This window comes from Cheilinus undulatus, linkage group 17 (genome assembly GCF_018320785.1).
Source record: "Cheilinus undulatus linkage group 17, ASM1832078v1, whole genome shotgun sequence".
NCBI lineage: Eukaryota > Metazoa > Chordata > Actinopteri > Labriformes > Labridae > Cheilinus > Cheilinus undulatus.
The window spans coordinates 37347114-37362325 of record NC_054881.1 but is presented as its reverse complement, the minus strand read 5'-3'; the positions used below and the strand labels follow the sequence as shown (position 1 = coordinate 37362325).

General features: G+C 40.5%; 1 protein-coding gene across 2 annotated transcripts in view; it reads right to left on the bottom strand.

Annotated features, from left to right (window-relative positions):
• Positions 1-135: 135 nt before the first annotated feature.
• The window catches only part of nadk2 (NAD kinase 2, mitochondrial), a 30919-nt gene continuing 15842 nt past the window's right edge, over positions 136-15212 (bottom strand). Inside the window, exons 1-12 of one of the 2 annotated variants that reach the window (XM_041810586.1) lie at positions 10921-11694; positions 9694-9782; positions 9302-9390; positions 8992-9073; positions 7196-7279; positions 4818-4957; positions 4571-4664; positions 4391-4486; positions 2448-2503; positions 2300-2353; positions 2090-2213; positions 137-1525 (exon numbers count right to left, since the gene is read on the bottom strand). In XM_041810586.1, coding sequence (XP_041666520.1) covers positions 1387-1525; positions 2090-2213; positions 2300-2353; positions 2448-2503; positions 4391-4486; positions 4571-4664; positions 4818-4957; positions 7196-7279; positions 8992-9073; positions 9302-9390; positions 9694-9782; positions 10921-11175 — 1302 coding nt within the window. In that variant the 5' untranslated portion in view covers positions 11176-11694 and the 3' untranslated portion in view covers positions 137-1386. Of the gene's footprint in view, positions 1526-2089; positions 2214-2299; positions 2354-2447; positions 2504-4390; positions 4487-4570; positions 4665-4817; positions 4958-7195; positions 7280-8991; positions 9074-9301; positions 9391-9693; positions 9783-10920; positions 11695-15212 lie in introns of those variants that run through there. The other variant, XM_041810587.1, reaches the window with a different exon arrangement.

Here is a 15212-nt window from a genome sequence, read left to right as displayed (position 1 = left end):
TGTAATGGTAGCCTTGAATACTGATTAACCAGTGATTGGACCTTCTAGGCCCTGTTACAAATGGAAATGATCCATGCAGTAAAGGAATGCAAATTCATGAAAGGCTTTTAAAAAATCACACACTTTTCTTTTATAAACAATTTTATCAGAATTAAAAACAAAAAACGACAGGAAGTTCATGAGGAGCTCTCCCTTTGGCACGCTTGATTGTGCAGTTTTCCAATCCATTTATAAATCATCTTCAAACATTAAACCTCCTCATTCAGAGTCTAATTACACATGTATACAGAAGGATTGTAGTTTAATCATTCAGACTGCAGCACCATCTTCTTTATTCTTACAGCATCACATAACAGCAGGTTAGGTTTTATAAGTTTAAAATCATTTCATCAGGTCTGTTTGTGTAAATAATCAGTCACATTCTGATCTATAGTATGAGTGATTTTTTTTATCATGTGTAAGGTTTTAAATTTTGACCTAGAACATGGAGCTTTAAAAACGGAGTTCTGCTTGTAGTGCACTTCTTCTCCTCCCAGACTCCAGTGTTTCAACCTTCTTCAAAAAATAGATCTAAGCTTTATTTAAAAATATCTTTAAACAGCCACTGTGCTTTAAGGTCACCGTATAGAAACACATCTACAATCCATAAATTAACTTCTATGTAGTTAGAGTCATCACAGCTGGGTCTTTGTTCCTCTGAGTCAAAGATCTTCATCACCATGAAAACAAACTTTAGTTATTTTGACTCAATAACAAAGACAACTAATGCTGACTGCAGCACTGACTGGGATTCATCCGCTGCTGGAAACAGTTCTTAAGAAATGCACGGTTTAAACATTTGTTTACAGAAAACAGCTGCAGTCAAACTTCACATTTGTGAGATCTTCGAGGATCTATTTCTTCAGTAAGGACACATGGACATGCTAAGGAGTGGCAGGGACAGATTTAGGATTTACCAACAACAAAATGAATCAAAACTACTCACTGTGTTCCTGAAAGAGAACTACAATAAAAGTGGGGGGTTGACTGCAGTGTGACTTGTCATCAGTTTAAACATGATAAACCAGAATCTGCAATTCTGAAAAAAAGCTGAAATTAACAGAAATAATCTGCTGTATACAGGATCATTCATCCTCTCCTCAGCTGTGAGAGGTTTATTTTAGCCTCTGACAGTAACAGACTTCACCACTCATAGACATCGGTATAGGGATTAAAACCAAAGAAAAGGTGGATTTGAAGAGAATAAATCTGAAAAAAGCCAATGTTTCATAAAACAAAGTAACAATGATACCTCTTTTTTTGTCCAGGTATAAAAACAGGTATAGAGGTTAAAATCTAAACCTTGTACTTCCCTTTGACCTTAGTCCATCAGTGACTTCTCAGCTCTCAGTTTTTTAGAAGAACCGTCCGCAGCTGATCATCCTCGCTCATGCTGATCGTAGCGATGGCACCATCGTTGAACTCGAAGGACGTCCCGCCATCGACCACCATGCAGGCGTCCCAACACCGTGAGCGAACACAAACCCTGGAGACACAGATGGATGAAATAATTCAGACAAGATTCTCAAAGATGAACTTTTATTTATATGGCTTTCAGAAAGTATTCAGACCCCCTTCACTTTTTTCAATTTTGTCATGTGCAGCCTGATGATAAAAATAATTTTATTCTCATCTGTCTACACTCAGTACCCCATGTAAATGGCACCTTTTTAAGTACTAATATGTACTATGAAGTTATGTGTTTTAATTGTAAGGTTTAGTGTGTTATGGGCTTTTATTTTGAAGGCCTGTTTGCCCTCCTTCGTCCTAAAACTGGATATAAACAAATACCAGTGTTACAGCCAACAGATAACACAGAGCAGGGGGAAATTGCTGCCTTCCTCACTTCTCAGTTGGGTTTAAGTATCTTGCCCAAGGACATATTGAACATGTGACTACAGGAGCTGGGGATCAAACCCACAACCCTCTGGTTGTGAGACGACCAACTCCACCTTCTGTGAAGCCACATTTCACAGGTCCCAAATCCCTACAGCTACTAAATCTTGCTGTAGCCATGCTTCAAACGTCAGAGTGAGAAGTATTTACTGACCTGCTGGCGAATCCTCTCTGCCGGCTGCTGGAGAAGACGCGGTTGACAATCGGTTCTCTTACGCTGTACAGCAAACGCCTGTCATCTGGACTGAACACCAGAGACTCGTTGTACACATCAGTAACTGAAAAAAGACAGATATATTCAGGAAAGTATACTTAGACTTCCTTAAAAATAAAAAAAATTACTCATTAAAGATGATCGTCTCACCCTTTTCAATTAGGTCACGGTTAACTGGGATCTCAAGACCGGTCAGGGACTTTCCTAAAAAATAATTTTTCTGTGAATTTTGGAGGATTTTTCTTAAGCAAATTGAAACTTTATAAAAGTTCAAGGTCACAAAAAACTGTGTACACACCGATTTTTAGCACCTCCTCCACGGCTTGTTCAGTGAGTTTGTTGATGTTGTACGACCTGAGAAGGCAAAGAGAGAAATAAACTGTAGAAAGATAATAAGTGGATAAGGAGGGGAATTCTGATTTTTTAAACATAGGTGCATTTTTTGCTTAAGGTCTTCAGTCTTCAGCAGTAAAACAGGATGAAATGTCAGCAACATAATTCTGGATTATTGATCATGGATTGAACCTGATATGAGAAGTCTATATCCCTCCTCGTATTCTACCAATACATCATCTCTGGTGCTCTCTGACCATGGCTTGGTATCCTTACATGCTGATAAGAATGAGTGCAGGAAAATTAGCCACAAGCTTAGAGGCTAGTGGTGCCTCTTTAACAGCTTTTCTTTCTCAACTGAATTCAAGACAAGTTTGGAGCAAGTCGTGGTGTGTTGTTCGCAGATAAGCCGGTTCTGTGCGTCCATTTCAATCTAGGAGAAGTGTTCCTTTATTCCATTTTTGCTGTTTTTTAAGGCCTAAAAAATAAAAATGTACCAAGTGAAGCACCATTTGGGAGCTGAAGACCAGACAGTATGAGCAGCATCTACACAACAAATCCAACCACAAGCTTTTGGTATCTGAATGCCAAAAACTGATATTACCGGTGATCTGTGTTATGAAGCTCAGCATTAGTTCATGCAGGTCATGGCAGTTGTACACATAGCTGTGATCAGCTGCCGACCAGCTGATGCTAATTATCACCTCCCAGCTCCCACAGCCAATCACAGCTCTTTCTCTCAATACAGTGTATTAAATACTTGTCACTAATCCTGCTTATATTAATGCTGATGCATCACACTGCTGCTGGCAAAGCTTAACCTCCTCCACCCCAGCTTCCCCATTTACAGCATAAAACTTAACCTCTCCACCCCAGCCTCCTCCTTTATAGCATAAAGCTTCACCTCCTCAACCCCAGCCTCATTCTTTATAGCAAAAAGCTTAACCTTCTCCACCCCAGCCTCCACATTTACAGCATAAAACTTAACCTCTCCACCCCAGCCTTCTCCTTTATAACATAAAGCTTCACCTCCTCAACCCCAGCCTCATTCTTTATAGCATAAAGCTTAACCTTCTCCACCCCAGCCTCCACATTTACAGCATAAAGCTTCACCTCCTAAACCCCAGCCTCATTCTTTATAGCATAAAACTTTACCTCCTCCATCCCAGCCTTCTCCTTTACAGCATAAAGCTTCACCTCCTCCACCCCAGCCTCCTCCATCATAGCATAAAGCTTAACCTCCTCCACCCCAGCCTCTTCCGTCATAGCATAAAACTTTACCTCCTCCACCCCAGCCTCCTCAGTCATAGTACAAAGCTTGTTGCACCTTCATATTCAGATTCATGCTTCTATGGATTAATTGCTTTTAAACAAATGTCATTGCATTTTCATAAATGCATCCATCATCTATGTTTCTAGCCATGCACTCCCTGGAAAGTCAAAGCATGCTGCTGACCAACCCAGGGAGCATCTTCAAAACAGAGTCTTCTCTGCTAAGGGAAACTGTACATCTGTTTTGCAATAAAATAGCAGAATGTATGACGACAGTGTTTCTGCCTGAAATAATGTATTTTAGAAACTGTTTCAGTGTGACATGATCTATAGGTTGTCTGCAGTCACATGGTCCTGATGATGCATAAATATCAGACGGGGGTCAGGAAGTTAAGAACAACTATTAGAAATAAATTGAAACAGAGGAAATTTAGTCCATTAAAGTTCTAAATGGATCTGTAAGATGTAGTTATCATCACAAACATCTACATACATCCAGGATGATGTCTACACTTTACAAAAAAGTGATTTTTCCCATATTTTATCCAATTTACCTGGCGTGGAGATGATCACCTGATTTATGAGGATTGGTAGATTAAAAAAACATCTGAGGATGAACTGAAATCGTAAACCTACCAGGCTTTGGATCCTGTTCCCGTGCAGATGCTGAGTCCTGAACTCTTCTGCTTCTCCCACGGGCCGTCGTCTACAGAGATCTCATAATACGAAGCTCTATGGAGGCAGAGACAGGGTTAAAAGGGTTCAGCTGATGGTGGACAGGTTTGATAAGAGGATCTCTTTATATGATGCAGATACCTTGAGGAAAGAGATTCTCCTATGAAGATTTCATTCAGACTTCTGACGGGGAGCAAACTCGGCTTGGAGAAGCTCTCCTGTACTGTTCCTTTCCCTGAAATGTCACTGAATTAGAACAGGATCAAACCTCACAGAAATGTTTGATAATCAGACATTTAGTCATCTCAGACAGGACACAGACAGACAGACGGACAGAGGGACAGAGGACTGGGACAGGTACACATGTCAGGTGGAGGGGGAGGCATACTCCACTGGCTGTCCATGGTGGTGATCCGATGAGCCTGACTGTGCTGCTCCAGGCTCAGCTGCTGCTCGTGAAGGTCCACCGGGGTCGGATTGATTCCTGTTCCCTCCAAGTGTAGACGGATCCTCTGACGCCACAGCCACCTGGACGGGGTTATAAAGAGAACTGTTAACAGGGTGAAAAAGGAATCAGTGGTGCTCTTCAACAGCAGGAACCTTTGAAGAACTCTGTTTCAATTGCATGAACCAGGGTCTAAAGTTATCTCTGGGGTTACTGATCTGCATCTTGAAAAGTCCCTGCTTGGGGGGTTTAGTAATTTCCCACTGCTTACGAGCTGCTCATAAATAGAGCTATGAGGCATTTTGTGGGTTGGTAGAATCTCTGGGTACTCAAATATATGAGCATAATATCCATCCACAAACCGCTGTTCTGTCACTGACGACAAACAAACCATGTTAACACAAATGCTACCTTTATCAAAGACCTCCACGGTGGGCTATCTGACACAGCATTGACGTTTTATCAAAATAAAGCTGTTATGTCCACAATTCTCATGATAAGAGCTCTGAGACTGAACCAAATGTTCTGCAGAGAGGAGTGTTGTTTATTAGTGATTCCATACATAGATCTAGACACTTTAATTTATCCTCCACTGCTAGAGATAGCCAACATAACTTGGCCTGTTAGATGTAACATAAAACTGATGGTTCATCTGACCTGGCTCTGTACATGAGACTATAGAGCACCGGAGGAGGGTCAGACAGCTGCATCTGGAGGAAATAAAGAACATCTGAGCCAACTTGTTTTTCATACTGATAATACTTACTCTATAGCTGCTGACGAGAAGTCATCTTTAGAAACATTACAGACACAAATACACATGTGGACAAAATAGATGGTACCTGCTACAGATATCTCAGGTTTGAAAGGTGCATGTTTGCTAGGATTTAGATCTGGGCTCATAGAAGGCCACTTTGGAATAGTCCAGTGTCTAGTTTTTAGCCATTTTTGGCTGTTTTTAGCTATGTGTTTGGGCTCATTATCCTATTGGAGGACCCTTGACCTGAGACAGAGACCAAGCTTTCTGACACTGAGCAGCACATTTGCCTCCAGAATGCCTTGGTAGTCTCGAGATTTCAATGCACCCTGTACAGATTCCAGACCCCTTGAGCCAGATGCAGCAAAACCTTCTCCGTGTTCCACAGTAGCTACAGTCTTCTTTTCTTTGAAGGTATCATCTCTGTGGCTGTCTGTTTAAAGGACATTCTCCCAGAAGCCTTGTGGCTTGTCATTATGCATTTTGGAAGATTCTAGTTATGGCTTTTTCATGATTTGCTTCCAACAGTGGTCTTCCTCGATCATCTAAGTCCACTTTGGCTCAAACAGCAATGATGGTGCATTCTGAGACTGTTGTACTTTGACCTTGGAGTTGACCTCTAGTCTCTTGATTCCCATTCCTATCATCCGTCTCTTCATCAAGGGAGGTCAGCTACAGTCCCATGGACCTTAAACTTCTGAATAATATGGTCAGCTGTAGTCACAGGAGCATCAGGCTGCTTGGAGATGGTCTTATAGCCTTTACCTTTAACATGGTAGTCTATCATTCTCTTTCAAATCTCCGGGGACAACTGTCTCCTTAGCTTTCTGTGCTCCATGTTCAGTGTGGTACCAAACAGCACAGTGACTACTTTTCATCCTTTAAACAAGCAGACTGACTGATTACAAGTTTGACAAAGCCTGTGAGGCTAATTAGAGGACACGCCTGAGTTTAACAAATCAAAATGCTCATTTTAGTCCATATGTGTAGATGTAACACCTGGTACTTAGGAGTAAAAAGTAAATATGGCTAAAAAAAATACTTATTTTGGTTCTGTGACTGGCAAAGAGACTACAGATCACCATGGTTTGGCTGAATTGAGGATTTTATTGTTAAATATCAGCTGATACTGTTGTTATGCATGTGTTCTCCCACATTTTACAAACAAGTCAAGATCTGCTTTAATTAAAGCAAACAGAGCTACAGGTTAGAATTAGATCTGACGTGCAGACTCATCCAGCAACAGTTAAATGAATCAGACGGGACATAACTGGATTTAAGCTATCTAAGCCTGATTGTGAACACAGCAGGGGGCTTTAGGGCACCAGGTGACTTTTACCTCACAGAGCAGGTTTGAACCTGTCCTGAACTTTAAGATAACAACAGAGAAACTGTCGGTTCATACGAGCAATGAGACTTTTATAAAGGGGATTTCTGCATGATTTTGACACCAGTTTCATTTATTGTCAATCATTTCAGAGAGAGGGTGAAGGAGGTGTAGGAACAGAGGGTAAATGAGGCGGCTGAGGATCAGTGCTCTGGTTGTTTGTGTGTAAATACGCACCTGAACTCACCGCGGAAGAGCTTCTGCAGAGCCTCGGGAAAGGCTCGAGTGTAACGCACAGGTAGACACAGGTGACCTTCTGACCTTAACATAAAGGACAGCCATGTTATAAACCCAGCAAACAGAAGCAGAGTGGAGTAAGGATGTGACACTAGGTCTAACAGTGAGCTAATTCTCTTGGGTCTGGGTTTTAGGTATAAAAATTTTATAATTGCTGAAATAGATCACTTTACCAAAGAGCTCTGAAACAGACTGTAATGGCTGCAAAGGAAGAGAAAAAGTTGATTCATTGTTTTATTCTGACTAAAACTGCACCTGTAAAATCCATATAGGCATGTCAGTGTGACTGAAATTGTACTAAATTTAATGTCTCAGTCAGACTAACATGCAATTTCCACATACAACATCTGCACCGCACTCCACAGTTTTCCTCCGACTGAAGGCGAGTGACCTCGCCCACTGGAAGTGTGTCTAGAGCACTGCGCCATGGTGAGAAGCCCTGATCAGTGGGCAGATATCCCGGGAGAACTGCAAGTTCACACAGGAATAGTTTGTCAACAGCAGACTATTTTACCTTTTTAGGGTTGATATTTCATCCATTCCAGCATGAGTCCATGATATTATTGCCTCTGCCATTTAGTGAGTAAATGAGGAGGTTAACAGGTTAATGTTTGCTTAAAGGATCTGTGGTTTTATGTAAAATTCTTTGGCTAAATGTCCTCAAAAGTTAACTTTTCCTGTTAAAGTTCCAAACTTTGCAAGTCAAAGTTGTGCAGTAACGGACACTGAGCTCCACCAGTGTCTGTTGAGTACAAGCTTTTTTTTGTACTGAGGAGTTTTCATAGTGGAAACAGCCTTCTGTAAAGTGTCAGCATTGTTGAAAGAGAAGCACCGTTCTTTAGCTGGAGCCAGCATCTGAGACCCTATCACATCTAAAAACTATCTGTCAGCAAGTCACTGAGTTTTAATCTCAGACTAAAATTCTGCAAAGAGTGGAGGCCACTGACTACAAGACCAGAATAAATTTCCTGTAAAGAGTATTTCCCATCATGCGTCTGGTGGAAATTTACAACAACTCACCACAGAAACAAATCGATCTGGCTATTACTTTAAAAATCACGATGGAGGTTTCCTATACCTGTCATGTCAGCCTGGATTTAACTGACAGACTAAAACACAGACAGCGGTGCAGAGATCTGACTGCAGCTCTGAGCAGAAAAGTTTTTCTATCTCTGAGTTCTGAGTGGAGATTCAGCAGCTTCAGACTGATCTACGCTCACGCTCATGTTTGAAAAGTTTTAACGCACTTGACACTGGCTTCCATTGGTTGTGGATGACAGTCGCCTCATTGAAATCACACTCTGCCTAAGACCAGACTAAAAACTTATGACTATATCAGACACGTTTGATATTGTCCTAACGCCAAGAATGAAGTAAGACCGCTTCAAAACTGCTCAGATTGAGTCTTACGAGTCAACTCCGTCTAGCTCTATCCCTGTAAAGACTTTCCTGTGATGCTGTCAGACACTTAAAATAACAATCTAAGCCTTGCTGTGACTAAATCAACAGCATTTAGTAGACATACTGAAGGATTATGTTGCAGCCAGTACAGCCTGTTTGAGATCTTTTAGTTAAATCAATAAACTGGAGAAAATCTTGTGTGTTTTATTAATAATTTAAACCCTTCAATGTTTAAATATACAGCCCAAGTTCTCCCATAATCCCCCTCTTAAGTTAACTATGAGCTACGTTTCAGGTCTGATGTTCTTTAAACCAGAAAGTGCTGCTGTGTTTACCTCTCCGGGTCTGTGTTCACTCCAACCACCGGTTTGTCCTTGCTTAAAACCTTGCTGGCAACAAGCAGCATTGTCCCGTCACCTAACAAAACAAACTGCAGTTAGAGAACTTGTATTGTGTTTTTCCTGTGGTCTGAAGTCTTTTGTTATGGTGACTTTTGCCCTCTATAAGTCAAAACGCTGCACATTCAAGGAGGATTCTTTTGTTTTTACTCAAACAGAAAAAAAACACTTCATGAGAGAAACAAACACAATTTGGCTTTTCAGCAATAAAAAAAACCTCCTAAAGCAGAATCTCTGAATGTCCCACCTCCAGCAGAGATGATGGCATCGGCCCATCGCACCACTTCTTCATCATACTCTCCTCTCTTCACCACTCGCACGTCTATGCCTTCTTTCCTGCAAACACACATTTAAAACGTTTTACAAATAAAGTAAGGCTGTAAGACCGCAGAAAAGCTTCTTTTTGTTTACATTTTACATTAACGCACATTAACAGTAATGTGAAATGTAAACAGGGTTGCAAGTTCAACTCCTAATCCTACCAGTTTAATGAATGTCACACCCCATAGTGTAGTTTTCATTTTCACATAAAGCCCCAAAAATAATCATACAGAGAACAAGTAAAGCCTGCATTCATTGCTGCCACCTCTGCAGAGCTGTAACACCTTCCCTGTGTGCTTGGAATGCGCCTAATCTTACCGCAGGCTCTTGACAATGTGCTCCACATTGTTGGTGTGGATGTTGTGTCTTTCCAGCAGGCCGCTGTAGCTGGAGCCTTTCATGGCAAGCTGCAAAAACAGAAACAGCAACAAGGGAAAAGAGTCAGAAGAGAACAAAGGTAACAGTCTGTCTGGAAAATAAGAGAAAAGGGTTTTTGTGCAATTAATACAGAGCTCTTTCCCTCTTTTGGTCACAAATATGACTGAAGAGTGACACCTTTCTGTACTTTTGGATACTAGCCATCATTAAAATATTGGATATTTTATCATTTTGAAAAACATGGAATTTAGGTAATCAGTATCCTCAGTATGGGAAATGCATCCAATCTTTTCTTTTTACAACTTGGTATGCTGGAGTATGTCAACAATTTAAGCAATTAAGAAAACTGCCAAATATTGTTTTGTAATCTGGCCACAAAAATAGAAGTCCTTGGTACCAAATATCGGACAGGTTATTGTTATAATTATCAAAAGTTTCAGGGGAACAACTGCACAATGCCTAAATTGCTCACGCATGTTAGCAACATTTGGAAAAAATGGTTGGAACTGCTAAGGAGTAGCTGGACTCCTTTCTTCCCTTGAGGACTGAAGTTAATTTAAGTATTTATGCAAAAAAATTGGAATGATGCATTAAAACATAATTTTTTATGGCAGTCTTTATTGGAGGGTATTTTTTACCCTTACTGACATGGGTGTCACCCTTTTTAGAGATGCAGGAGGGTTAAGTCATTGGAAATTTTGATATACTCAATATATGAGTATGAATGTGATAAATATGTGATAATATATGTTGCCAAGGTTTTGCAAAAAAAATAGAAGTCATTGGCATCAAATTTTGGCCGAATTTTAATTATTAGGATTGCTGGAAAACTACTGCACAGTGTCAAGGTTGCACAAAGATGTTGTCAACATTTGGAAAAAAACAGGGATGCTGCTCCTATTGAGCTGTTTGTTGCTGTATCTTGCCTTTCTAGTTCCAACCTTTTTTCCAAATGTTGTCAACGCCCTTGTGCAGCTTTTTAATGCCACTGATCATTAAAGTAAAAAGAATTTGGAACATTTATCATTCCAGTATGTTGATAATCTTTTATAGTTTCTTTGCATCACAAAATCCAGCTTTATATCACCATCCATGTAAAAACATGGAGGTATGACTTTTGGTCCATATTTGGCCCCGCCCTCGGTGAAAGTGAAAGTCACTCCTCACCAGTTGTTTCAGGTCCTCTTCAGACAGTCCTGCATATCGATACCTCTGCTGTTCAAACTCATATCTGGTGGTTTTTGTCACCACAGCCACCTTCTCAGGTTTGAATCCTCCTTTAGGGTGGGATGAGCTGGAGCATACTGAAGTGTGGAAGAGGCGAGGAGAGTTTCCATACAGCAGGCTGACAGCTCGACTTCCCAGGCACAGAAAGTTCACCACAGAGCGGCGACTCATACTTCCAAGAGAGCATACAACCATAAATAAAACATAAATCACCTGTCCAGGTGAATTAAAGGTGTAGAAGTGACGCCATGCTTATGTCCATGTTGCCAGTCCCTTTAATGTCCATTCACATACTCAGACCCAGCTGTCAGAGAAGGTCATCTGCTCCACAAAGATCGTCTATCACCGTTTATTAACCTGTTATAGCTTTTCTATTGTTGTGTTTCCTCTGTGACCCGTAAATCGGTAACTTATTCCCTTATGAAACAAACAGCTGCCTACTTATCCTACTAACGGAGGGCTATTTAAGGTTAACAGCTAGCCTCACCAGCTAAACCAAGCAGCTAGCAGTTTGCTAACAAAACGACACCTTTGAATCCTTAAAAGCGCATTTTCCGGATAGATTTGATATCGACCACTAACTACAGAATCTCCTCAGGTCCGCACGAGCTCAAAATACCAGGTAACATTCACGTGCAAGTTAAGAATAAACGACAACACAGGAGAACATAAGCGGCACTGCATACCATGCAGCCTGGCACGTACGGTACAGAACAGCACGTTACGCAGACTCACTTCTGATTGGCTGCGCTGCTGGAGGGGGCAGGAACATTCCGCACCTCTGAGACGCGTCTTCGAGGGCGCCATCTTTGAGAGGGGTATACGGGGCTCAAAATAGCTGTAAACTTGCATAAAGTGGGCCAATTTTTGGTAAACAGTCAACTTGACGACTAAATAAGCAATTTAAGAGACCTGAAGATATTTTGATAGCGGTTACCAGACCCCTCAATATTAAGGAGCTTAAAAAAGTAGAAAATACATTTTGAAATTGGTACTCTAAACTAAATGTTTTTGGTCATGTCGTACCCAGCAGAAGTAGTGATCAGAAATACTCTTTTGAATGGAGGAAATATGTCATTAAATCATAGAAATGGACCCCATGTCTGATTTGGGACTTCCAAGTCAACATACAAGCACTGAAGCTAATTAAAGGCTGTGTAATATTTTCACTTCTGCAGTCAGAAAAATATATTGTCACAATGGATAAGTGATAAGAACCCTTCTATTGAATGGAGTGAAGTTGTATAAGAAGTGGGTTTCTTGGAATATCTCACAAGCATTTCGCATGCAAAAACTGATCGTTCGAGAGCTTCTGCCTTCCTATCTCAAAGATCAGAGGTTGTTCTGCTGGAAAATTTAGATTAAAACTTTCTTAAAGCTTGGATTTCAGTGAAACTTCACCCCAGCTGTAGCAATCAATAGAGGGCGCGACATGCATCGACTACCTCTCCTATTGTTGCAGAGAGAGTGAAACTAACATGCTCAGCCTTAACAAAACCTGACAACAACCCACTACCAACAACAACCCAAAGCAGTTCCACTTACCAAATAGCTTCTCCTTTCCAATCTCAACGATCAGTGCTAGACAAAGTACATCAAAAATGCAGCAAACTCCCAGATGCTGTCCAAACGGTCCAAATAAACTGACAACCTTTTGGTCATGAAATTATTTGTGCAACTTAGACAGCATGTGAGGGTTTGCTTGCTATTTTTACTATTTAAAGACAATACAAGCATCCAATACTGGGTGCAATGGTTTTATTTTTGTTGCAGGTGTATTTAAATGACGCTGAATAATCAAATAATTTAATGATTAATTTATATAACTATTTTCTACAAGAATGCTATTAATGTTTAAAATTCTAGTAGAGGCAACCATCTTCAGTTGTCCCAAGATAAATGAATTTAGACCTAGTCCGACTGAAGATATGATTTTCTAAAATGTTTTTGTACTTTTTGAAATAATCAATCATTTAAATAATGAGTTGTGCCCTTTTAAAATGTGGCATCACAAAGTACCGCAGTTTTGAAATTTTGACAGCCTCACTAAATGTCATGTAAAAAACCTGAATGGTTATGAAACTTCCAAAAGCAATGTTTGTGTCCGCTTTTTAAAGTTCACGTATTAAGATGAACCCACTTGTCCCTGTCCTGACTATGTAGCATTTAGGAACCAGAAAACCTACAAAACTTGTTCCAGCCCAGGGCTGTTGTAATGTATTTCTGTCATAATTGAAGGACTATAATAACCCACTCCTTATGAGAGCCTCGATCTGATGTGCTCTGACTTTGTAAGAGGTCTCTGGATTGATAGAATTTCCCCCTGAGGGTTGTATACCTTGACAAATGTGTTTAAAAAAATCTGTTTAAAGGTCAGAGCTGTCAAAGCTGGCTTATCTGCACACACTTTTCTTTTCTATTGTTTCAAAGTCATCCTCTCTATATCAAAATATCATAGCAATATGACCAACAGTTTGAAGCTTATATGGCTCATTTATTCAAAAACAGAGATTAAGATTTAACTGTGAGTGGGTAAAGGACCAAGTAAAAGTCTCCACTGTTGTCTGCTTTTTGCTTGCAAAAGCAAATATTTAAAAGCCATTAAACACACCACATATGCTAAATGGAAACAAACATATTAGAGCCAAATCAAAGCAAGACATAAGGCTCTTTGAATGCATACTGAGGGGTTGTAGAGGAAGGCAAATAACAGGTGGGAAAATGGTGAAAAGTCGTTAAAAAGTGGGAAGAATGGTTAAAAGAGGCAAAGATAGGTCAGAAAGCAGATATGGGTGGGAAAATAGTCAAGAAGAAGTGGTTAAAAAGTGGCTCAAATGGAAAAAAGTGGAAATAAATTGGTCAAGAAGGGCAATAAAGGGTCAAAATGGGTGGGAAAATTGTGAAAGTTGTTAAAAAGTGGCATATTGATTTAAAGAGGCAATGATGGGTCAAAATGCAAATATGGTTTGGACAATTGTTTAAAAAATGTGGTTAAAAAGTGGCTCAAATGGGATAAAAGTGGGAAACAAATGGGTCAGGAAGGGCAAAAATGGGTGGGAACATTGTGAATGTGGATAAAATGGAATAAACACAGACAAATGTGGAAGAAAAAAAAGTTGAAAAATGGGCGGAAACAGTGAAGAAAAGTGGCTAAAAAGCTGCGTGAATAAGCAATTTGAACACCAGAACCCAGTAATAGCTTGATACACATTTCAGCTCAGAAATGAAATAACTGTTAGCAGGACGCTAGCACCAAAGCCACTGACCCATCACACATGCATTGATGTGTCAATATATCACAACTGAAGGGGGCCCATTCTCTGGGTGTGTCAGGGGCCCAGATAAATCTGTGGGCGGGCCTGGATGTATATTCTTCATTGAGCAGACTCTGTGAGACTGTGATTCTTGTAAACAATCTAACAAAGCCATGTGACACGTTGAGACTTGACGTTGTATAGAAGAAATACTCAGGCCTGGTCGGGCCTAAGCCGAGTGCAGGCCAGCAGGGGACTGGGGAGGGACAGTGGTGCTAGGCCTAGCTCTTTCTCATTGGTTCATTTGTAAACTAGTTTGTATAACACTCACCTGCAGAAGTATTTCATTCATTTGATATGTCTGTGACCGGGGAATAATGTTTGTAAAAGTCTCTGTGACCTGATTGGATGGGGGATTCTTCACTAATTATATTCAGCTCCATCAGGGAATATGTTTCCATACGCTGAGGTCACTTATTAGCGCTGCAGCTCCACTTCTCTCTGCTAAATGTGGTGTTCACTTTACACAGAGGGATTACCTCGAACTATCACAGCTCCTCTGAGACACCGTGTGTATCACTTCAACATGTTTGATGCCACCAGCAATTTACTGACATGTGTCTTTATAGGGTGACAGCTCCTTCAAAGCAAGAGTAAAGTGTTTCAAACAAAGACAGGGAGAAGGGAGGAGGAGGAGGAGAGTGGAGGGAGGGTTCTAACTTTTATTCCCAAAGATAATAATTCAGGAAGAACTCTCAGCAAACTTTTCATACATCTGGGTTTTACCTGAAACTGTGTCACAGTGCTAACAGTGTTATTACGGGAGGACCTGTTTCAATCTGACCTCTTTGTCTCCACCTACGGAGGCCCTGAAGGACCAATGCTAAACATGTTAAACACAATAAATATATTATAAATTCCAGTTAACCTGTTAGATTCAAAATCATGTAATGCAACAAAAGAATATTTAATGAAGCG